Source organism: Vipera berus (genome assembly GCF_964194415.1).
Source record: "Vipera berus genome assembly, chromosome: 8".
NCBI lineage: Eukaryota > Metazoa > Chordata > Lepidosauria > Squamata > Viperidae > Vipera > Vipera berus.
Genome location: NC_138211.1, coordinates 13,763,429 through 13,788,771, shown reverse-complemented (window position 1 = coordinate 13,788,771; position 25,343 = coordinate 13,763,429). Strand labels below are relative to the sequence as shown.

The 25,343-nt window shown below is 42.6% G+C and overlaps 1 protein-coding gene across 1 annotated transcript; it reads left to right on the top strand.

Annotated features, from left to right (window-relative positions):
* Positions 1-16,135: 16,135 nt before the first annotated feature.
* LOC308671629 (major prion protein-like) lies at positions 16,136-24,929 on the top strand. The gene is made up of 2 exons (XM_081333978.1): positions 16,136-16,372; positions 22,903-24,929. The coding sequence occupies exon 2, from the start codon at positions 22,914-22,916 to the stop codon at positions 23,634-23,636; it is 723 nt and encodes a 240-aa protein (XP_081190104.1). The 5' UTR covers positions 16,136-16,372; positions 22,903-22,913; the 3' UTR covers positions 23,637-24,929.
* The last annotated feature ends 414 nt before the right edge of the window (positions 24,930-25,343 follow it).

Genomic DNA, 25,343 nt, shown 5'->3' with positions numbered 1-25,343 from the left:
CATCCAGCCCTTCTGCGTTCATTTAATGACCATCACAAAAAAGGTCATAAAATGAGGCATGGTCACCTGGGGATCCTCTTTAGGACCATCCCACAATTTACAACAGGGCTCAGTTAGAGTTTTGAGGAGAAATGTAACAGTATGATCCTAATGCTGGCCACATTCTATAGTACCAGCAGTTCCTTTCCCAAATAAGGAAAAAGGAAGGAAAAATATGATTGAAGCGCAGACAGAGGAAGAATTCCTAACACATACATTTTTTCTGTACCATCAAAGACCTAAGGAGCTCATTTCAGCCTCAAATCTGGGAGAGAGGAATGTAATTGGAAATTCCTAGATTTGTCTACAGATGTCAGTATTGCAACAGAAATATGATCTGAAAATATCTTTGAAGAGTGTGGTGCTTTCTTCCAATAAGGCTGTAGTAGTTCAGATTCTAATGGAAAAAGGGGCTTCAGAGCATGTAGGACAGGGGTGTCAAACTACTGTCCCACGGGCCAGTTTCATCATACCGAAGTCGTGCCCACCCCATTGCCGGCAATGCAAAAAGATTCGCGATACGTCGTGACACATCACGTGACGTGGCGAGTTTTACACCCGTGATGTAGGAGAATTCACGTTTTACCTGTTCATGTTCCCTTTCCTGGAAAAAAAACCAAGTACTTTATTTCAGGAATTACTGACTGGATACAGGTAGTCCTCAACTTACAGCCATAATGGATCCTGAGCATTGCAGTTCAAGTCATGTTAAGCGTGGTGCCTACCTGATTGCCTCGCTTAACGACCCCAATCCTTCCTCTCCTTGATGCAGTCGTTAAGCAGAGCAGGGAGTGCCGCGGGGGTGAGGCCCTGGGATGTCTCGTGCAGGCCCAGACCTGCATTGCAGCATCTCCCTAGCTCACACAGGGCCTGTCCTGGGTCTCCCAAGGCCTCCCCACCCCCTGAGGTACCTATGTTCCAATTCCCACCATGCTTCAGGCAGAGGTCATAAATCGTTGTCGTTGTTTTTTATTCCCATTTATATCCCGCCCTTCTCCGAAGACTCAGGGCGGCTTACAATCTAAGAAGCACAAATCAATGTGCTTAGCAATAGCCTTTATTCTATGTATATGCCTGCTTATTAGGGCTTGCGGGGCCCCCCAAGGGGCATTATTACAAAGTCAGCTTATTGCCCCCAACAATCTGGGTCCTCATTTTACCTCATTTTAGGATGGAAGGCTGAGTCAACCTTGAGCCTGGTGGGACTCGAACCTGCACTAATTGCAGGCAGCTGGTGTTACTTAAAACATTTTTATTCGAACAAGCCGGCCTGGCCTGATGGGGGATTGGTGGGGTTTTTATTGCTGTATTTTTGGGGTTTTATAAATGTATTGTATTAATTGTTTTTAATGGGCAACTATTTAATCTTCTTTTAATATTTGTAACTTTGCATTTTATTCTTGCCCTGTTCACCGCCCTGAGTCCTTCGGGAGAAGGGCGGTATAGAAATATTAATAAACTAAACTAAACTAAACTTAAGGAGTCATTAGCCCACTGCTCCTTTAGGGCCATTGTAATTTCGAATGGTTGCTGAACAAACAGTCATAAGTCGAGGACTACCGAAACTACATGTGCACCTCTGCATCCCTGAAGCAGTTTTTTTCTCTTTGAACCCGAAGCCCTGCACCTTTAGGACCATAGAAACGTAGAAAACCGATAGCAGAAAAAGACCCTGGGGTCCTTCAAGCCTGCCTTTTGAGTTTTCTTGTTTATTTTGGTTGTCATTTTTTGTGTATTCATTTATTATCATTTCAGTTTTAATTTATTTATTTATTTATGTATTTATTACTTCAAATTGAAAATTTCTGGTTTTGAAACACTCTGTTCCAACTTTACTGGAAAATGTTTGAATGCTGTTCCGCCCATTCAGCTCTAGCTCAAGCTGCCCTGTTTCAACTTCAAAACGTATCTTTCAAACGTGAAACAGATGTTTGGAGTTCCAGAAAAGTAAAAAGAACATCAGAATATTTCCAGTACGTATCTGGAATTACTGTTTCAAACTGAGACCACTTCACAGTTAGAAACTTTGACACCGCACCAGCTCGAACCCCATAGGGCTATGCGTTCAGTATAATTGATTAAATTGCCATTTGTGCTTGCATTAAGAGAAAGATAACATACTCCATAAACGCTTTGTGCATGCCTTCATTGTAAAATTCTATCTCTTTTCCCCTTAACCGCATCGTTTATTGAAATGTTCCCAACAGTGCAATGTTTTCTCAGAGAGAGAAAAAAACGCCATCTCCTTGGTCATTTTTCTGGACCTTCTCTCTCTATATATAAATAAATCAATATTTCATTTATTCACAGGATTTACATGGCAGCCTATCTCAAACGATAGCAATAGCACCTAGACTTATATACCGCTTCAAGGTGCTTTACAGCCTTCTCTAAGTCAACCTATAGCCCGCAACAATCTGGGTTTTCATTTAGATTCAGATAGATAGATAGATAGATAGATAGATAGATAGATAGATAGATAGATAGATAGATAGATAGATAGATAGATAGATGGATGGATGGATGGATGGATGGATGGATGGATGGATGGATGGATGGATGGATGGATGTTTGGTTATTGTTGCTCCTGCTATAGATCCCTGATCACACCCACGGCAGTGGTAAAATAATTCATTCTTTCCAGTTTAAACAGCACGGATGTTCACTTTGAACTTTGAACAACCTCAGGTATTCTGAAATTATTTCTGGAGTTGGTCCATGCATAAAATATTACAAGTTCTTTTATCTATGGTGCAAAAAGGTACAAGAGGGCAGCAGAGAGATATAGGACAGCAACCGATACGTACATTTGTGGCCATCTAGTGTTCACTTGAATAGCTTGAGCTGGTAGTCCTAGCATCAAATTGCATCAACAGCAGTTTAAAAAAGATTTCCAATAATCTATTGATGGGCATCAGTGGAGAAAGCAAACTTGTAATGAGTGAAGATGCAAAGAGTGATCATAAACTATCTTTCTCCAGAAACAACACAGGGATTGTCCAATATTTTTTTTGCAATTATATCATCACCAGAGACCATCTACAAATTATCTATATTAAAGCCAATCAGAATTCTTATATATACATATATATACATACACACACACACACACAGACACAAACATATATATATTGTCCATAGCGTCGCGATGGGTCGGACACGACTTCGCAACTAACAACAACAACAACAACAACAATATATGATATATATGATGACGGATGGGATTCCGTCGAAACGTCGTCCCTACACCTTTAGTTCTACGCGGGGAAAAACCCGAATAACCAAAGATCCATATATATATATATTAGACCTGAGCTGGTGAGTTGTGCTGCTTTTGTTTGGCTTCGTGTTTGTGGTGGTGCCATGTTTTTATAGTGGGTGTCAGTTTGCTTATTGTGTGGTTTGGAGGGGTTTAAAGTGGCTGATGTTGCAGCTGTAGTTAGGTTTCTGTTTTGTGGTTGTGCCTCGTTATCATTGTCGGTTCGGTTTTGCTTTTTGAATGGTTGTGTGGTGGTGATGTCATGTGGTGTTATCATGAGTTTGGGTCTGGTATCATTCTTGGTGGTTGGGACTCGTCTGTCAATCAAGGCGGGTTTCCAAATGGTTGGTAGGCGAGAGGTATCATCTCATTTGTTTATGCTGTGGGGGCGTTTTTCTAACTCAATGGCTTCTGTGTGTGTGTGTGTGTGTGTGTGTGTGTGTGTGTGTGTGTGTGTGTGTAAATTTTAAATTGCTAACAAAGAATTAAGGGAGACTGATATGCATTTCAAACTTATTAGTTTTCATCAGTCAGCCATACCCTTCTGAGATTCAAACCTGGGCTGATTGCACATTAGGCAATTGTTTTCACCTCTAAGCCACAGGATCTCTCTCGCTTTGTTAGCTGAGAAGCAAGGGGGGATATATGTCAAATGCTTGTTAACTATTTTTAGATTACCTTGCTAGGCCCTTCATAAATATGAAAAATTAACCACATTAAGTTTTATAGTCTATAAACAATAAAAAAAACTTGATCAGAGAAAAATATGGGGGGTTAAAAAATATGATTTTTCTTTAAGTAAACTTTCAACTGGTATCATATGTTGTAGCTTTTGGTTTAATTATATCTCTTTTTTCCCAACTATATCATTAAATCCCCCCTTCTTTTAATGGACCCCAACATTTGCTTTGTTTTATAGCAACCAATAATTAATTGGATTGGCATGAGAAGATATGCTTGGAGGAAATGAAAATTGTAACAACCTACATTCACACAATAGAATACCAATAGAAGAAAATATTTGTAGTTCAGGATTGAAAGTGGAATCTCTGAGGTTGGTTGTTTTCTTGCAGACGTTTCATTATCCAACAGGGGTAGGCAACCTTGGCTCTTTTATGACTCATGGACTTCAACTCCCAGAATTTCTGAGCCAGCATGGCTCAGCATGGAAACCTCTCCTTTTCTCCTCAGCATGGCTGGCTCAGGGATTCTGGGAGTTGAAGTCCACAAGTCATAAAAGAGCCAAGGTTGCCTATCCCTGTGCCAAGTAGGTTACATCACCAATTCTAGAAGGGAGTAAGGTTGTTCTTTGTTTATATACAGTGGCTTGTCCTATAGGTGTTGGTAGGAAAATTGTTATCTTTCGGGTAATGTTTTGATTAGGCTGTTGGTTACTATTTGATTACCTGAGATGATGGTTTCTTGATTCCTTGTCTAGTATTAATTCTGTTGTCAATCTCTGTTTATCTGTATGGTGCTTGCTGGTGAAGAAGGTGTTCTGGACATTTTGTTTCCTTTTTACCTTTTTAATTGTTTCTTGAATGCTATAGTTTATAGAATTAATCCAGCTGTGTATTTTTACACACCAAACTAGACAATTTGGAGCTCCAATTAGAATACAGTGCCAACTGGTCCATTAACACCAGTGATGCTTCCAGAGGTGGTGTGAATTTCCATAGCCTCTTAAATTGAGTGCCTAAGTGTTAAATTTAGCACTTAATCCAAGACTTTGAAAACAGTCTCTGTTTCATATGGATTAGGAAAAGCAACATTTTCAAACTTGGCATCTTGAAAACTAACCTTCTCATGCTGGCTTGGAAGTTGAAATCCACACATCTGAAAGTTGCTAAATTTGAGAATCAAATTAAGAAACAACTGCAGCACTTTTTTTGGAAAAAAAATGTGGCTAGTGTACACAATACACTGGTGTTCTAAAGGGCCAATTAGTTGAGGAAAAGTTCTATTTATAACACTGGTCTTTATATTCCAGACGAAAAAAATAGCCTTGTACTGAACCAGCCCAAAGCATGTTTGTGCAAATGCAAATTTCCTATGAAAATAAACCTCTCCTTTTTTGACTTGCTTCTCCCAAAATGTTACCATGAGGAGGATCTTAAAAAAAAAAGCAATTATCTAGTTCATATCCCTGACTTGGGAAAAGTCTGTATAAAATAGAGTAGAATACTCTATTAATAATAATAATAATAATAATAATAATAATAATAATAATAATAATAATGATGATGATGATGATTTTGGCATGTAATGCCCTATAGCGGATATGTTGAAACAGTTTATGCCCAGGATGTGCGAGGTCTGTAGAGATTTCCTTGGCCCTCTTATGGATGGATGGATGGATGGATGGATGGATGGATGGATGGATGGATAGAGAGAGGGAGGGAGTAATAGCACTTAGACTTATATATGACTTCACAGCCCTCTCTAAGATGTTTACAGAGTCAGCATATTGCCTCTATTTTACCAACCTCAGAAGGAGGGCTGAGTCAACCTTGAGACTAGTGAGATTTGAACTGCCAAACTACCGACAGCTGGCAGTGAGCAGAAATAGCCTGCAGTACTGCATTCTAACCACTGTGCCACCACGGCTCATAATGATGAGATAGATAGATAGATAGATAGATAGATAGATAGATAGATAGATAGATAGATAGATAGATAGATAGATAGATAGATACAGGGCTTTTTTTTCTCATAGAACACTCAGAACGGCGTTCCAGCACCTTTTTTTGCAAAACAAAAAACAAAAACAAAAAACAACCCAGCTCCCTTATTGGCTTTCCTAAGCCTATTGCAGGGCTAGCAATCTTGGCTCTTTTTTATGACTCATGGACTTCAACTCCCAGAAATCCTGAGCCAGCCATGCTGAGGGGAAAGGGAGAGGTTTCCATGCTGAGCCATGCTGGCTCAGGAATTCTGGGAGTTGAAGTCCTTGAGTCATAAAAGAGCCTGCACTAGAGGAGGACATTAAGATTATTTACAGGATTACTTCTTTAGGAACTAAACTTTTAGAATCTAAAACAGCTAATTCAAAAAAGCCAACAGGAAAAAACCTCACATTTTTCATCTGCTTCTGTCTTTTGGAAGGTAAAATTAACAAAATAATCTATTTCTTATGTTAACATCTCTGCAATGAAATCAAAGGTAACAGGAAAGAAATGAGAAACATTTTTCTCAATGTAATATGTCTAATCTAGCTGATTCTAGAAAAAATAGTATATTTTGTACACTGTTGAAAACTATTTTGAATCTAAACAATTCTTAAGAATGAAATATTCTTAATTTGGACTTTACTTTTACTGTTTGGACTGTTGTGTGTTCTGAAAAATAGATTATTTAGAATCCAGTTATGTTGCACTTCAGTCTTTAAATAATTAACCTAGTATATACATAACAATATATGATGTTTTCGCTGGTGAGCTTAACATCAATAACAACATTTATTAAAAAGGCTAAAATAATTTCTGAGGGTATTATCTGTATAGTAAAATTTTGGACAAGCAGTGATCATGTTACATATGTGCATAAGCGTAGTCAGTAGCATATGCCTTTTTAAAAATATCAAACATGCAAAGAAACAAAAATAAGTCCAAAATATCTGTATTACATCCAGAAATGCCAACTTTGCAACCAATATTTCTCATCCATAACTATGGCACCCTAAGGATACCTGCATACATACAAATGTTTCTCTGGGATCAGTAACGCAGTAGGGATTGGGTTTTCCTTCCAGTAACATATACCTAAAACCAGTTTATTGCATTTGGCAATTGTACTAAAAAAAAATCTCATTGTCAACCAATATAATTCATTTAATTTGAAATCAAGTGAAAAATTGATTTAAATTATTTCATTAAAACAAATTAATGGCAATTTTTTTTGTAAGAAGTTGCCTCAAATAAAATGAGTTTGACATGCCTGCTCTAGATAGTTGAATGCTCCAAAATAAATTCTAGACCAGGCCTGTACATGCAGCCTACCAAGCACCCTTGGACAGAGCACAAACTTTTTTTTTAAGTAATAAAATCACCACCACTGCCCTGAAAGTCATGTTGCCTAGTGCCTCCATGGCTTACCATGACCACGAACTCCAACACTGTAGATGCTCCTCTAGTCACCAAATCATTGATTAGCCCACCAGCATTCCTTTGCAGACCACAAAGATTTTTAATTTATCAGTGTGGGCCTTTCCCTTCTACAAGTTGCATAGATCTCTTGTAGATTTTCCTCTTGCCTTTCCGAGTTAACTCCTTGGTTTGTCATTGAGCAAGAATTGACTTTGTAGGGAAGCATATTACCATTTGATGTATATTTAACATATGTTCTACCTTTATTTACCAATTATATAATATTCGTATGCAATCTACATGGCGAGGTTTGGGAAACTTACAATAGAAAAAATATATTTTTAAAATCATAAGATTAAAACATCGCCTGACCCGCACCGCCTCCGCTGCCTGCACCACGCAGCCCCGACATATATAGTGGGCTGTTCTGCTCCCACACCACCAGCCGCACTGGCTCCAGCCCCAGGGGGGGAGCCCGCTGCCAACACCCTTCGCACCTGTGACTGCAGTAGCACCCCACCCCCCCCACCTCCTGCGCCCGCCAAGATGAGAGTTCCGGCACCTTTTAGAAAAAAAGCACTAGATAGATAGATAGATAGATAGATAGATAGATAGATAGATAGATAGATAGATAGATAGATAGATAGATAGATAGATAGATAGATAGATAGATAGATAGATAGATAGATAGATAGATAGATAGATAGATGGATGGATGGATAGGTGGGCAGGCAGGCAAGCAGGCTGGCTGGCTGGCTGGCTGACTGACTGACGACTGACTGATTGACTATTTTATTGGCCAAGCGTGATAGACACATAACACATGTGTGTCTATCACACTTGGAAGGCAGGCTAGTTGGAACAGTTTTTCTTTTTTCTGCAGTCCTAACTATTCCTTGAAATCTCTACCTGCCCTGTTTGTTTGCTTTGCCTTCAGATTTGTTTTTAAGCAGTGCGGCTTTTTTTAAAAAAAAAATGGAAAATATCACATAGCTAATACTGTATGGTATCTCAATATCCATGGGCACTCAAAATAAATCCTTTTTTTAAAAAAAATCCATATCATTATTCATGCTAATAAAAAAGAGAGAGCCCATACAGATTCCTCTAACTGTCTTTTACAGGAAAACACTCACATGACCATGTTCGGTAAGGCAATAAGAATTGCTGTGTTGATTCATACAACACAAATCAGAACTGTAGCATAAGCAATGCTCAAAGAGCCACTTTGTTCAAGCAGAATACATGCTGTCTCCTAAATATGCTGTGGCTGCTTATTCGTATTTTGCAATAGAGGTGGCAATTGTTTGCTATTGCATAAGCCAATGTAACTAGGTCACAGTAAAGCCAGAATACAATATGCATGTCACGCTGAGTACCAGGAATTTCCAAGTGAGAAAGCATTCCCAGATAGATTATTTCTGGACACTAGGAAGTCCCACCTCCAGGCTCCTTTTAGTACATGCCATCACAAAGCCAGTTCCCATAGCAACAGTCATCCATCAGCTTTTTATTGCATTGGTGCTCCTTGACCTAAATGCAGATTCATTTAACTCTTAAGCAGCTTATTTTCATTTGTGAAATAGCTTTTGATACGTAGGCTATTCTGAAATGCCTTTGTGCATAATGAAGGCCTAACAAATATCAAGCTCATAGTTAACAAGAAAGAGGAGATGACGTATGGAAGAGATAGAGTTGTTCTTATCCATCATGTTAAGCTATGAGTTCTTTTAATCTTGGTTTGCTTGGTTAGCTACAGCAGCAGTCTTATATTTTAAGGTTAAAATCAGTTAGTAACGAAAACACGTCCTGGAAATATTATTCCATATAAAGTAATAGAAGCCTTTCTTTATAGATATAGGTAGAATGATTATTTTAAAATTGTTTTTGTTGAGTTGCTCTTCAGCTCTAAGTGTTTCAGCTTACTCTTCCATGGCTTCTAGAGCTTCAATTCTGGTTTTATGAGAGTAAACAATTATTTTCTTCCCAAGTCTCACTTCTTAGAAATATTTTTTTCTTGCCCAAAACTCTTCCTGTTATGCCTTCCTCTCCCTAAGTTTACATTTTTACCAGCTAATGTAGGTGAGTTGTTATCTTCAAAGGATTGTGATTCTTGTTAAACCTATAGAAATTCTTACTAATTTCCTGGCTAGCCTTTGGCTGCAATAATCAACTTTTATTTGACTTGACTTGATGTCATTAAACTTGACTTGCCTTGCTAACCTCTTGCAAACACACACACAAAGCAAATTCTTCATTGTCAGCACAGATTGGCCACAATTTCCCTGGATTTGGGGCAGGTGTTTGATCATCCCACCTTGGAGGTACCATAATTGAATTTGGGAGTTTCTACATGCCCAAACAGGTGTTCAATCTTGAGTCATAGCTCCTACCATTTACAGACCTGTACATATCTGCCGGCGTCAACTTCCCTCCGCCCTGTGCGTTCCCACAGAGAGGGCCTCCTCAGGGTGCCACCGGTCAGAGAATGTCGGCTGGTGGCCCCCAGGGGGAGATCCTTCTCTGTGGGCGCCCCAGAGCTATGGAACCAGTTACCGGTTGAGCTCCGGATGGCACCTGACCTTCGCTCCTTCCGACACGGTCTGAAGACCTACCTATTTGAGCAAGCCGGCCTGGCCTGATGGGGGATGTGCTGGGGTTTTTATTGGGGATTTTTTAATATTATTCTACTGTTTTTAGCTCGGGCTCTTATTTAATTCTTTTTTAATTTTTGTATTCTGTATTTTTTTATGTGCCCTGTTCACCGCCCTGAGTCCTTCGGGAGAAGGGCGGTATACAAATATAATAAATGAAATGAAATGAAATGAAATATCAATTTACCCTCTGCCAATTGCTGGCTAAATATTTCCATTCTCAACTCTAGCACTTAACTATGCTTGGAAACAAAACTGAAACCTAACCAAGCACTTGCGATGGTTAGCCAAGGTTCCTTCAGTCTATTACTCACAATTTCCCTGTAATTATTTTCTTGGAAGTTCCCTCCATCAATAGGCAAGTGTTCTGCGGTGATAAAAATGTAACGACTTCCTAAGAAAAGATCCTCACTTCTCTGAGGTTTCCCACATCTTTGTTTTTATTGCCATTATTAGCTCCCATCAGGACCTTGGAGAGGTTTCTGTGGTTGACATTTTTCCTATTTTCTCTACAAACACCAGGACTCCAACTTGGCGATACATGATGTGAATGTCTTTAACATTGCTGAACACACAGGTTTTCTCAGGAAGTGAGTACAGTCATCTGGTCCAGGTTTCCAAGTTTAAAGTTTAAATTTGATTGAACTATAAAGGCAAATTGAATGAAGATAATTTCTAGCCAGCAAGGTGAGAGATATTTGTTCTGGCAGAGTGTAGATGTTTAATAGATTGGATTACATTTTAATCCAGTTTTACGAGAAAGGGTTGCTGTTGTTAACCATGGGTTTGGGGGAATAGAGCAGGGGTGTCAAATTCAATTTCATTGAGGGCTGGGTGGGTGTGGCCTGGGTGGGTGTGGCCTACTGGGTTGGCGTGGCTAAAGTGCGTATGGCCTACTGGGTGGGCGTGGCCAGCTCTACATCGTTCGCATCAAGGGTGCCTATGGGGGCCTGGGCAGGAGTGGGACAGATCTGAGGGTCTCTGGCAGAAGGAGGGTCTCTGGGCCAGGACCAAGGCAGTGGGGGCCGTTCCCTCACTGTTTCCAGGATGGCTTTGTGGGCCACATGAAACCACTTCGCGGGCCGGATCTGGCCCCCGGGCCTTGTGTTTGACATGTCTGGAATAGAGGGTTCTTGACTGAGATGTCAGCACATTGCCTAAAGACAGGGGTGTCAAACTACAGGCCCTTGGGCCAGATGCATCATAGCGAAACCACGCCCACCCCACTGCCGGCAATGGCAAAGAAATCACGATACATCATGTGACATTGCGAGTTTGACACCCCTGCTTTAAGATGTCTACCTATCTGTAACAAATTCATTGGAGGAGCTGGAAATTACCGTATATACTTGAGTATAAGCCGAATTTTTCAGCCCACTTTTTGGGCTGAAAAATTCCACTTCGGCTTATACTCCAGTCAACAAAAAAACTTACCGAGGACTTGTGCGCGGCCGAGGCTTTGGTGCTTCCGGGATCGCGCGCACCTCTCCCAAGCCACCGCCGTCCGAGACCTGCAGGTCTCCGTTCCTCCGCGCCCTGCCTGCCTGCTTCTTTCAGCTGTCTGCCCATCAGCTGTCCATAGGGATGCTGCAAAGCTCTCCTTCTCTAGGCCTTGGACTCCCTCCTGGCTGAAGAGTAGATGAACCAAGCCAGCAAGGAGACAAAATGTTTCTGCAGCTGTTTTTCCTCTGAAGGTTTTTTTTTTTTTTAAAGTAATCTCCGAAGGTTATGCCAGAAAATGGAGGACGCTGGGTCTTTGCAAGCTTTAGCTGTCCGCCTGGCTGCCTGAAGGCCGCCCTTTTCAGGCAGTCTGACAGACAGCTAAAACTTGCAAAGACCCAGCGTCCTCCATTTTCTGGCACAACTTTTAGGGATTTATTATTATTATTCCTACTACTACTATTACTACTACTACTACTTCAGGAGTAAAAAGTTGCAGAAAAAAATTCTCTCCTTACTAGCTTAGTTCCTCTACTCTTCCATCTGGAGCCAAGGTAAGATTTTAAAAAGGGATATTGGTTGGAAGGCAGAGGGAGAGTTTAGTTTTAGCATCTAAAAAAAGGGGGGGGAAATCAGCGAGTACATCCCAACCAGCTTTTTATGTTTTTGTTATTGAAGAAATATGGGGGAGGGGGAGGGGTTCTGGGGTGGGTTGGGGAGGGGATAATATTGTAACTTCAATAAAAATTTTCAATAAAAAAAAAAGAAATATGGCTTTCTGGGGGAAGGTGGGGAGGGCGTTAAGGAAGGAAAGGGTTTTTGGAAGCTCGTCCTGAAGCTGCCTTTTGTGCAAGGGGCCTTTTCTCAAAGCCTAGAGAGGCAGCTTTGTTGCCTCCCCGTAGACAGCTGATGGGCGAACACCAAAAGCTCCAAAAGGCTAGGGAACTAGTCCCAGAACACCTTGGTAGGAGGAAGGGCAGAGGCAGAATTGGGAAAGAGGTAAGACAGGGTTTTCCTTCCCAGATGTTTCTCTTTGGCAAGACAGCCAGCTGTGCTGAAGCCCAGTATCTGGGGGTGGGGGAGACCTGAGGCAGGCGGGCTGGTGCTTGCATTAGGCCTCCCAGGATCCCAGAGGCTTGCAGAGCGCGGATCCAGCCTCCGAGGCATGCAGAACGGCGGATCGGCTTATACTCGAGTCAACAACTTTTCCCAGTTTTTGGGGGTGAAATTGGGGGTCTCGGCTTATACTCGAGTCGGCTTATACTCAAGTATATACGGTAACTATTACTTAATCTAGTGCCTTAGGTCAGGTGGTTGAGATGCTGGGCAGGAGACCCATGTTTGAGACCCAAGAACTGCCAAGGGGTAGGTTGAGCTCTCGTCTTTCACTCCAGCTTCTGCCAAGGACATCAAAGGAGCCCCCAACTGTGTGTCTCCAGGGAAACGGTGATGTCACCCGCCGGTCCTTTCAGCCTGGAAGCGCCTCAGAGCTTCTGTCAGGAGTGCAAAAAAACCCTAGCTTATTCCCTTAAAGAAACAAAGGAGCATTAAAAATATTTCCTCCATGTGGTAGCATTCTGCAGGGGTTGAGTAAACTGGGCTACCATCTCACTGTGCAAGTGAAAGGATCCATGTCTTGATCCTTCCAAGATATCAAAGGAAAGCAAAATACACACCTACAAAATATTTTTTAAAAAAAATACAGATTGGAAAAATTGTTCCAGGCCATTCCGGCCATTCTATCTGTTATTAAGTTTTTACCTTAAGAAGTATTATTAAGGATTTCCTAACAATGTGTCACTTCCTTAAGATTCTTGTATCTGAAGAAAATTCCTGTGACGAATGGAACCATTACAGGGCCTTTGTTATTGTTACCTTGGCTTTCCTCCAAGGAAATCATAGTGTTGGATATTTTTCTGATCCCGTTTGGTCAAAGGCATTTAATACTCTCACCGTCCCATAGCATTGATTAAAAGTGATCTCCTTAAACCCAGATGATGAACTCCGCTTTTCTATGGCCCAGAAAGCCTATAGATAACCAGGTGGCATTCCATAGCAACTCTCCAGAAGGGGCCTGCATAGTGAAACTCCATAGCTCTCTCAAGCTTCCAGCTCTACATAAACACAGTGCTGTGTTCCAACTCTGGCAGACAAAGAAGAGATGTGAGGGAGCACGCTAGAATCTGCCTAGCTTGTTGGAAATACAGACACACCCAGATCTTTGATTTTGCTTTTTACTTCAGTCTTGGCTGGTACCAAGTTCCAGCACAAGCTAAGACTGGCCTCTTCAAAGCTTCGCAGACCCGAATGAATAAAGTATCATTCAGAAAACAGGCAATTTGTATTATCATCTACACCAGTCCAAATTATAGGCCTCATTCAGCCCTCACATTAAACTATGGCTCGTTAGCAATGCTGGCATGGAATACAGGTAATCCACGACTTACAACAGTTCATTTAATGACCGTCACAACAGAACTGAAAAAAGCAGCTTAAAACCATTTTCACACCTACGGTTGTTGCATCATCCTCATGGTCAAAATTTGGATGCTTGGCAACTGGCTCATAGTTACGACGTCTAAGGTCATGTGATCCTCCTTTGTGACTTTCTGATAAGCAAAGTCAATGGGAAGCCATACTCACTTAAAAACCCTGTTACTTTTTTAACAACAGCAGTGATTCACTTAAAAACAGCAGCAAGCAAGGTTGTACAATGGGGCCAAATTTCACTTAACAACTATTTCATTTAGCATCAGGAATTTTGGGCCCCATTGTAGTTTTAAGTTGAGGACTACTTGTAAAACATCACTGACAAGATTCACACAACATTCCGAGCATTAAATGACAGTTGACAGACAAGAGAGGCTGGCTTAGCACACCATCCAAGTCAAAACTCAAGCAAGTACAACCTGACTTACTGTCCTGTGTGAGTCCAGCAAAGAGTAGCTTGTGCACATATCCCTTGACCCATATTTACATATATTGGTGTTTGAGAATGACCTTGGGAACAGGAAGAAGAATCGCAGACTAGACCGTGATCTGATAAACAAAATTTTGAGTCCAAAGTGGAAGGAAGGTGAAGCAAGCAAACTCTCCTGGTTTACAGGAGAGTAAAGTGAGAGACGGGTACTAATAAAGGAATATTTGTAACTGAAGGTTGAAATGAGGGGTCCTTGGTGCTCTCTGAGCTTGGTTATTTTCTTGCAATGGATGGAAACTTAAGGAGAGAACCAATCTAAAACTAACGAGAAATTTCCTGATGGTGAGAACACTTAATCAGTGGAACGACTTGCCTCCAGAAGTTGTGGGTGGTCCAATACTGGAGGTTTTTAAGAAGAGATTGGACAGCCATTTGTCTGAGGGTTTCCTGCCTGAGCAGGGGGTTGGACTAGAACAAGGGTCCCCAATCCCCGGGCTGCATCATGCCAGCAACTGGGCAGCACAAACAAGCAAAGCCCCATCCACCAGATGCAGGCAACACGCAAAACCACACCTCCTCGGGTCCGCAGAAAAACCTCTCCTCAGGTAACCGGCCCCTGGTGCCCGAAAGGTTGGGGACCTCTGGACTAGAAGTACCTCCAAGGTCCCTTCCAACTCTTGCTCTTCTAATATTCCATTACCCAAACTGGTAACATCATCAGGAGGGGGTACTTTCAGACTTGCAAGATTCTATCCATGTCACTTGACATTGATCCATCTGCTTCTTGGCTGGCCTACCTCGAAGGGGGAACCATAAAATAGCTTTTATCCATGGGCTGTTAGGCTTTTAAATGGGACATAATCTTATTCAGAATTGACTTGGGAGGCCGGTGTGTGGTGTAGTTGGTTCATGGTGTGGTGGGATGGAGGGTTTGTTGTCACTGTGTGTTGGGGGGAGAGAGCAGGAGGGGGGCGGAGGCTCAGCTAATCTCAATGTACACATGTTGTACTTTGACAATAAAGGTTTATTATTATTATTATTATTATTATTATTATTATTATTATTATTATTATTATTATTATTATTATTATTATTATTATTATTAATTTTATTTATATTTATTTTTTATTTTAATTCCATTTATATCCCGCCCTTCTCCGAAGACTCAGGGCGGCTTACAAGCTTAGCAGTAGCCTTCATTCTATGTATATGCCTGCTTATTAGGGCTTTCACACACACCCCAAGCGGCATTATTACTAAGTCAGCTTAATTGCCCCCAACAATCTGGGTCCTCATTTTACCTACCTCGGAAGGATGGAAGGCTGAGTCAACCTTGAGCCTGGTGGGATGCGACCCTGCACTAATTGCAGGCAGCTGATGTTACTTAAGGAGGCATTAGCCCACTGCTCCACCAAGGCTCTATTATTATTATTATTATTATTATTATTATTATTATTATTATTATTATTATTATTATTATTATTATTATTATTATTATTATTATTATTATTATTATTATTATTATTATTATTATTATTATTTTTATACGAATGCACACACCAAGGGAGCCACCGGCCTCCACCTCCTGCCTCTCTGCCACCTTCCAATTGGCGGAAGCATAAACAGATGGGCGCGGGGGGGGGGGTTGGCATTTAGAACCACCGCTGACGTCACGAGCTGGCCAAGCACTGTGCAGGTGTCGTCTCCAGCTCTCCTGCTGGCTCAGAGCTGAGCGGGCTACGCTCCCAGGAACTGCGACGGAGCGCTCCTCTTCCTCCTCCTCCTCCTCCTCTTCTTCTTCCTCGCTGGAGAAAAGCGTCGCCTGGACCGCGCGCAGCAGCAGCAGCGACACTCGGCACTGCAAACGCCCACGGCAGGCGCTGCCTTGCTAGCTCTCCCGGGCGCGTTTGCCACCTCCCCAGCTAAGCTCCAGGACCTCGAGAGGAGACGGAGGCGGGTGAGAGCAAGAGTCGGGGTAAGCAAAGAGGACGAGGCCGATTGGGGTTGGGGGTTGGGGGGGTGGGGAAAAGGCAAAAAGGCCACCCCGATGGTGGAAGGCTCGGCCTGGCGCGGTTGACCCAACCGCGGTTGGCTTCGACCTACCCAACGGTGGATGGAACGCAGCTCAACTGAAGCCAGCCTTGTCTAGGTCGGCGAGACCCGGAGGAGAGCGTGAGTCAGGGGAGGGCTCAGCTGGGTTTGGGGAAGGAAACGGGGGTGAGGGTGGGGGGGGTGGAGTCCGAGAAATCGCCTTCCACGATCCCCCCCCCCGGCTTGCCAAAGCGGTGGCTTCACTCGCCTGTCGCGTCTTTGTTGGACCCAAGCCTAGGGGGGGGTCAACCCCAAAAGGCCGGCCAGGCGAGGAGGAAGGAGCTGGGCACGCTTGAGAGACTACTGGGGTGACTTCACCTCTTCCCATCATCCGCTTCCTCTGCCCCCCAACTCTAATCCTTGCCGTGGCAGCGGAATTCAAGAAAATTGGGCAACGAATCTCGCTTCCCCTTCCCCTGTCCCTCCAAATCCTGCTAGGCTTTTTTATCTGTTCCCCTTTTCAAAAAAAAAAAATATTGGCAGCTCACCTGGCTGATTCTTGTATTGGGAGTTTCTTGCTTTAAATCTTCCTGGTGTCAAAGGTTTCTCTCGTTCTGTCAGCTGCACTGAATTCAAAGGGATGGAAATTTCTTTTTTTTTTTCTTCTCCTCGTGGTCTTCTTCCATTTTTATGCCACAGGTCAGTTTATACCCATTTTCTTCCTCAGCACCTCTAAGCTGCACTTGTAACCTTTCCCTCTCCCACTCCTGGCCCTTAATAATTGAAGATGCCATTTTACTGTATCTTCTGGAGCTCCAGAATTTTTTAATTTTTTTTTTAAAAAGATATGTTAGCTAGAATCCCAAATTTATTGCAGTATCCTGCCGCTTGGGTCTTCGGATTCATTTGATTGATGTTTCAGGATCCTAGGAAGTTGCCTTTTCTCAAGTGAATGAATGAATGAACCTTTATTGTCAAAGTACAGCCATGTATACATTGAGATTGGCTGAGCCTCCCTTCGTGCCCCCCGCCCCAACTTACAGGGACACAAACCCTCCATCTTATTACACCATGTGAACTAATTGCACAACACACCGGACTCACAAGTCAGTTATGCATAAAGTTGATAAAAATTATTTCCCGTTCAAAAGCCTAACAGCCCATGGATGAAAGCTGTTTTTCAGCCTGTTGGTGCGGCTGGCTATACTCCTATATCTCCTACCCAATGGTAGGAGAGTAAAGAGATACCGCCCAGGGTGTGAGTCATCCCTGAGGATTTTCCTCACTCTTCCAAAGCATTGAGCCCTGGCGAGGTCATCCAGTGGTGTCAGGGGACAGCCCACAATATCTTGTGCTGTGCTCACCACCCTCTGTAATGCCTTCCTATCCGCGGCTGTCAGACCAGCATACCAAACCACAATACAGTACGAGAGGACACTCTCTATAGTAGACCGGTAAAAGAGGGTCATTTTAGCCGTTGTTCTACCCTGTTCTTCCGCAAGACCCTGAGAAAGTGAAGCCTCTGTTGGGCCTTTCTGGCCACCTGGGTTGTATTAACTTTCCAGGTCAGATCTTCGCAGAGGTAGACTTACAATTTATCCCTCTAGTACTAATAAAAAGATAATAATAGATGTAGCTTAGAGCTTAGTTGTTTGCTAGCAGACGTTTCATTCTCCCTCTAGGCCAGAAATAGGAACCCTTTCCATGTACAGGCAATCCTTGACTTACAGCCATTGATTTAGTGACCATTCAAAGTTACAACCACACTGACTTGTGACCGATTTTCACACTTATGATCACTGCAGCATCCTCGTGGTCACGTGATCAAAATTTGGAGGCTTGGAAACAGGCATGTATTTATGACAGTTGCCGGGGGTCATGTGATCACCATTTCTAATCCTCCCAGCTCACTTAACAACCGTCTTGCTTAGCAACAGAAATGTTGGCTCCTGTGGTAAGTCGAGGGTTACCTGTACTGTTATTATCTGGATCACTTCTTTTCCTAATTTATTATTGTACTTTCACTCCACCCTGTGCTCCAAATCCACTGGCTGGATCACACGAATAACCTCCCCCCCCCCGCCCCGCAACCAAAATGCAAAACAATAAAATTTAATCAATAACATTGAGTGATTCGAAACTAACATCTGCTCACCCAGCATAGAACAGGAACAGGAAAACAAGCTGATTACAGATGTTAGAGCCAAGAGAAGAGTTTAAACTTGGCACCATTAAGGTAGCAGCATTTCATATTCACAATGGGCATTTCTTAAGTGGGTCCTTCTAGCCAAAAAGGCCATCTTGCTTGTAGCCATCAGCCTCACTGGCCTTGGCAGGGGCATCCAGAGCAATACCAGTAAAGAACTTGGAGGCGGTCTTATCTGAGAGAAGACAGAAGATCACCAAAGATGATAAGGGGTCTGGAGGCTAAACCACGTGATGAACTAGACATGTTTTGTCTAACAAAGAGCAGGCTTAAGGGAGACCTGATAGCAGTCTTTCAATACTTGAAGGGCTGTCACAGGGAAAAGGGTGGCAATTTATTCTTTATAGCGCCTGAGGACAGGACAAGAAGCAATGCATGGAGACTCGTAAGAGGGAGGTGCACCCTGGAAATAAGGAAGAATTTCCTGACCGTGAGAATGATTAGCCAACGAAACGGCTTGTCTCCCGGCACTGTAAGTGCTCAAGAAAAGATTGGGCAACCATTTGTCCAACATGGAATAAGGTCTCCTACCGTGAGCCGGGGATTGGACTAGGAAGTCCTCCAAGGTCCCTTCCAGCCTTTAGGAGTCTATGGAAGTCTGTGCCCCAAGACTTTAAATGGGGCCTTCTTCTGGACTTCTTTTCTTTTCCTGTTCATTAGAAACATTTTGTTGCTTATCCAAGGAGCCTTTTCAGTCTGAGCAAGTTGGTTGGGGTCCCTGGAGGACATATATAAGCGGACCCTCAATCAACTTGCTCAGACTGGAAAAGCTACTTGGATAAGTGGAGAAACGTTTTGAACCAACAGGAAAAGAAGTCCAGTCACCATGACTCAACTTCCAAACTAGTCAGCTTCAGTTTGCTGATTCCCCATGGTGGAATCCATACAATCTGGCTAATTTTAGTCACGATGGAGGTCTGCCTACCTCTTCCCTGTTTCTCCTACTTTAACTTGGGAAATGCTCAAGTAGGATAGACAAATGAGACAGGAAGAGGCTGGGAATGAGACTCACCCATTTCTGCTGCTCTGACTGGTGGATCCTCCAGGCTGGTGACAATTGACAGGGGACAGTTGGAGAGCCTGAGGGAAAAACCAATGCAGTATAGAAGGGCACCATTCCACAGTGACTCAGAACAGAGGCAACAGAGACAGAACAGAGACTGGTAATGAAAACCGCAAATGTTTTGTGCCTTCTTAAGGATGGGTGGATTTTCCTAGCTAAGTAATGAGGGAAGCGTGAAAAGGATGTGACTTCTAGCTGCCTATTATCTTTGTTCAATTTTGTCACCTTGGGTTAGATTGCAAGGTCTGCATTTGTGAATTTTCCAAACTAAGGATTCATTTCTGAGATAATTTAACTCACTGTCAGCCTAAATCCCTTGCTGGTTGTACAGTCTCTATGGAACCATGTAATGCAGGGAGCACTGAGTTCATTTCTACAAGCAATAAGCATAGGGCGCTACAGGGGTGGGTGTGGTATACAAAGCATCTTACCACAATAGTTCTTAAAATGCCAGAGTGCCTTGTTTTAATGTCAACCGCTGAAACAGAAAATCAGATCATTCCAGATCAGCAAGGAATATAAAAAGCTGACATAAAACATTCAGTTTTACAATCATACTGTCTCTCGCTATGCACACAAAGCACCACAATGATCTGTTTAGTGAGCAGCTGCCTTCACTGCAGGTGTATCAAGGAATGAATAAAACCCGTTGCATGAGGAAAAACAAGCTTTGCTCTCCAGCAAAAGCTGTAGACATGCGGCTCCAATTGAATTGCTTCGTTCCTACCATTCTACAGACGCATAGAAATTCTTGTTGGCAAATTTAGTCTCTGTCCTTTTGTTAAGATTCCTAGAGAACCTTCCCCAATCCTTGGTAAAGTCAACATCCGGGCTGAAATTATTGTTCTGCAATCACAAATGGTGTACATTTTTTTAAAAAAACTAGGTCAAAAGCATCCATCAAAGAGCTTCACCAGGCCCTGCAGATTTTACCAGATGGGCTGTTGGTCAGAACAGTTCCATTGAAAAGGCCTCTGTAACAGCTCTTGATTCCACTGGATCATCAAAAGCATGGGGAATGGCGCAGTAGTTGTTTTGCTTGAAAATAGAAAGGCTTAAAGGCATTGTTATCGAAGAGATAACTAGGGAAGTTCCTGGGCCTCGTTCTTGGCCTGTGAGAATGCTTGGTTTCCTAGGAGACCAGATACCTCAAGGACAAATGAATTGCTTGCGCATCCTTTTCTCGTGTACTCCATAACAAAGTAGAAACAATGCATATCAAAGCATCTCTTTGTTGTGTCTTCAAGGTTTAGGAGCTCAGAAAAAACTTGTTATTTCAACATGTCATGTCTATATATATATTGTTGTTGTTAGCTGCGAAGTCGTGTCCGACCCATCGCGACCCTATGGACAATGTTCCTCCAGGCCTTCCTGTCCTCTACCATCTTCTGGAGTCCATTTAAGCTCATGCCTACTGCTTCAGTGACTCCATCCAGCCACCTCATTCTCTGTCGTCCCCTTCTTCTATTGCCCTCAATCTTTCCCAGCACTGGGCTCTTCTCCAGTGAGTCCTTCCTTCTCATTAGGTGGCCAAAGTATTTGAGTTTTAGCTTCAGGATCTGGCCTTCTAAAGAGCAGTCAGGGTTGATCTCCTCTAGGACTGACCAGTTTGATCGCCTTACAGTCCAAGGGACTCGCAGGAGTCTTCTCCAGCACCAGAGTTCAAAGGCCTCAATTCTTTGGCGCTCAGACTTTTTTATGTTCCAACTTTCACTGCCATACATTGCAACTGGGAAGACCATAGCCTTGACTATACACACTTTTGTTGACAGGGTGATATCTCTGCTTTTTAGTGTGCTGTCTAGATTTGCCATGGCTTTCCTCCCCAGGAGCAAGTGTCTTTTAATTTCTTGGCTACAGTCCCCATCTGCAGTGATCTTGGAGCCCAGGAAAATAAAATCTGTCACTACCTCCATTTCTTCCCCATCTATTTGCCAGGAATTGAGAGGGCTGGATGCCATGATCTTCGTTTTCTTAATGTTGAGTTTCAACCCAAGTTTTGCACTCTCCTTCTTCACCCGCAGCAAGAGGCTCTTTAGTTCTTCTTCACTTTCTGCCATTAGAGTGGTATCATCTGCATATCTTAGGTTGTTGATATTTCTTCCGGCAATCTTAATTCCAACTTTTGATTCATCTAGCCCTGCCTTTCTCATGATGTGCTCTGCATATAAGTTAAATAGGCAGGGTGACAGTATACAGCCTTGCTGGACTCCTTTCCCAATTTTGAACCAATCAGTGGTTCCGTGTCCAGTTCTCACTGTTGCTTCTTGGCCCACATATAGGTTTTTCAAGAGAGAAATAAGATGGTCTGGTACGCCCATCTCTTTAAGAACTTGCCACAGTTTGTTATGATCCACACAATCAAAGGCTTTAGCATAATCAATGAAGCAGAAGTAGATGTTTTTCTGGAACTCTCTAGCTTTCTCCATGATCCAGCATATGTTGGCAATTTGATCTCTAGTTCCTCTGCCTCTTCGAAATCCTGCCTGTACTTCTGGTAGTTCTTGATCCACATACTGCTGGAGTCTAGCTTGTAGGATTTTAAGCATAACTTTACTAGCATGAGAAATGAGTGCAATGGTGCGATAGTTTAAACATTCTTTGGCACTGCCTTTCTTTGGAATTGGAATATAAACTGATCTTTTCCAATCCTGTGGCCGCTGTTGAGTTTTCCAAATTTGCTGGCAAATTGAGTGTAGCACTTTTACTGCATCGTCTTTTAAGATTTTGAATAGCTCAGCTGGAATACTGTCACCTCCACTAGCTTTGTTGTTGCTCAGCTTTTCTAAGGCCCACTTCACTTCACATTCTAGGATGTCTGGCTCGAGGTCAGTGACCACCTCATTGTGATTATCAGGGATGTTAAGCTCATTCTTGTATAGTTCTTCTGTATATATATATATGGCTAATAAGATAAACATGCAGAGTTGAGTAATATTCTGTGGGACTTCCACAGTGATCTACATTGATCTGAAGATTTGTATAGTCTGGGTTTGAATAATCACTGGAGCCCAAAGATTTACTTGTGATGTGCAAGCTCTACATATAAATGCAGAGTCTATTAACTTGATTCCCCCCCTTCGGCAACTCAACATCTGGTGTGGGCTCAAATGGAAGGTATGGAAAGGTCTCCTTAATTTCAGAGGACCTAAACTCCAAACTGTTCTTCACTTAACTAGCAATTCTTTTTTTGTTTGATATGTAGAATAAGCAACCATGAGGAAATCACTTGGGACCAGTTGGATTTTACTTCTCCTGCTCCTGCTCCAAATGGAACCCTCTTTTTCCAAGAAGAAGCCTAAACCTGGTGGCTGGAATACTGGGGGCCAGCGCCCCCCTGGTTACCCCCAGCAACATCCTCCAAATAGACCTAATTATCCACAGGGCGGTTACCCTCAACCTTATCCGGGACAAGGAGGCGGCTACGGAGGAGGCCACGGAGGTGGTTACGGAGGTGGTTACGGAGGTGGCTATGGAGGCAGCCAATATGGAGGCAAGCCCTGGAAGCCCAAACCAGCCAAGCCCAAGATGAAGCACGTGGCAGGAGCAGCTGTGGCCGGAGTTGCGGCAGGTGCATTGGGCGGTTACCTCTTAGGCAGTGCCATGTCTAACATGCGGTTTATGTTTAGCAATCCTTATGAGCAGCAGTGGTGGCAACAAAACCGTGACCGCTACTCTGATCAAGTTTACTACCCAAAGTACGACCAACCAGTTTCAAGGGACATCTTCGTGAGAGACTGCACAAATGTCACCGTGACTGAATACATGGAGCCCAGTGGGAACAAGACAGCAGATGAAGTGGAGAGAAAGGTGGTGACCCAGGTGGTACACCAGATGTGCACGGAGCAATACAGGCAGATGTCAGGGGTCGCTTCGCTGCTTGCCAACCCTTCTGTGCTTGTAATGGTCACCCTGATCTTATGCTTCCTGATACACTGAGTTGTTTTCCTGAAGGCTCTCTCTTGTTGAGCTAGCAGTATGGAGAAGGGACCTCTATAAAAAAGCATACACCTGCTGGGAGAATACCTTCCTGTAGGTGCAATTTTTAATGGGTGTGTATAAGAATTGTTCTATCACCTAAGTATTCTTGAACATACTGGCTTCTTCTGAGCACACCATGGTCCCTTCTGTGATTCTATCTTTAGCTGCAAAACATTTCTGGGTGGGGAAAGGAAGCACATAAGATCATTTTATAACAAAACCTACCCTGCTAGAAATCTCACTCCATTCTCAAACATTGACCATTCAGCCTGCGCTTGCACACAATATAGTAACATACATAAGAATGGGCAAGTAATTTTTGGCCAGCTACCACTACATTGCACCTTGCTAGAACACTTTTTTATTTGTATATGTAATGCAGCAATCACTGTATATTACCACGAAGTCTGGCACCCTAAAAGACCAACTATGTCTTCACAAGGAAAGATTTGCATTTTTTTTTAAAAAGGGCTTTGGCAACCAGAGTTGATCTGTACGATAGACTTGGAGCTCTTGAGGGGCCCGTCCACCCCGACTGATTCACACATGGACATTTTGAAGGCCATTCCATATATAAGAATAAGCTTATGGCCTGTGAAGCACAATTGTTGCAGATACACAGCATGTGATTGATCTTGCTGAGGCCAAGTAGCCGTGAAACAAAAATACCATGATGGAAATACTTTATTAAGAGCAGAAAAAAAATTATAACTCGGTTTTTGGAATGTGAATGAGCAGATTGAAATATCATTTCTGTTAAGAAATAATTTCTGAAATGATTTTCAGAAATCTAAAGCTAATGAAAACTTTTAACTGCCACGGTGGTATTTCAGAGTCCGAGGGTAAAAAGGTAGACTGAGAATATGAAAGATATATTCATCTTCCAGAGAGGACTTCAGTTTCTCTCCTTGGAAGTGATAATTGTTCTGATTCAAATGGGACAAGCTTATCAGAAAGTTAGTGATTCAGTTAAACATCAGGAGTAAGGTAGCATCCAATAGTTCCTTGGACCACAGTATCACTAGGAATTTGAAGGTTTTTAACTCTGCAAAACTTTGGGAATAACTTTCACTACTAGACCAAAGTCACTTCCAAAGGCTTCTTTGGAAAATCAGAGAAATATTCAGAAAGAAACTGGAATTTAGAATGGTCTCTGGAACAACTGGAGAACCCAAAAGCACTGCTAATTCACAGGACACTTTTGGATGTGGGGAAATTACTCATGTCATCAGTGCTGATGTCTCAGCAGGCCCTAATTGTTTAGTTCTGATAGACGAGGACTCAGAGTGGTTTAACAAGGAATGAGTTTATTGAATACACGAAGTCAACTGCCAACTGTCAAATGTTGCAACCCTTTTATAGGGAAAGCGTTTGAACTGTAACCAATACAAACAGTCTCTTTTCCCGCTCCTTGGTTGTGGCGTCCAATGATTGCACCTTATTTTCCCGCTTTAAACCTTGCAAAGCTGCACTATGTTTGCAATCTCTTCCGAGGCCTATTGCTAACTATTTACATACATAACACCCCTTACCCCCCAGTTGATGTCATTTTCTTACAAAATCCCTTAGGTATTTTGGTGGCCTATGTATTCTGGACGGGTATCTGTTGCTTTGGCTATTAGGGACCCTTCTTTCTGGTTGACTGCTAGGCTGCAGGTTACTACT

What these genes read in the sequence shown, in the direction of transcription:
- LOC308671629 (XM_081333978.1), top strand. Translation starts at nt 22,914, where the DNA reads ATGAGGAAATCACTTGGGACCAGTTGGATTTTACTTCTCCTGCTCCTG.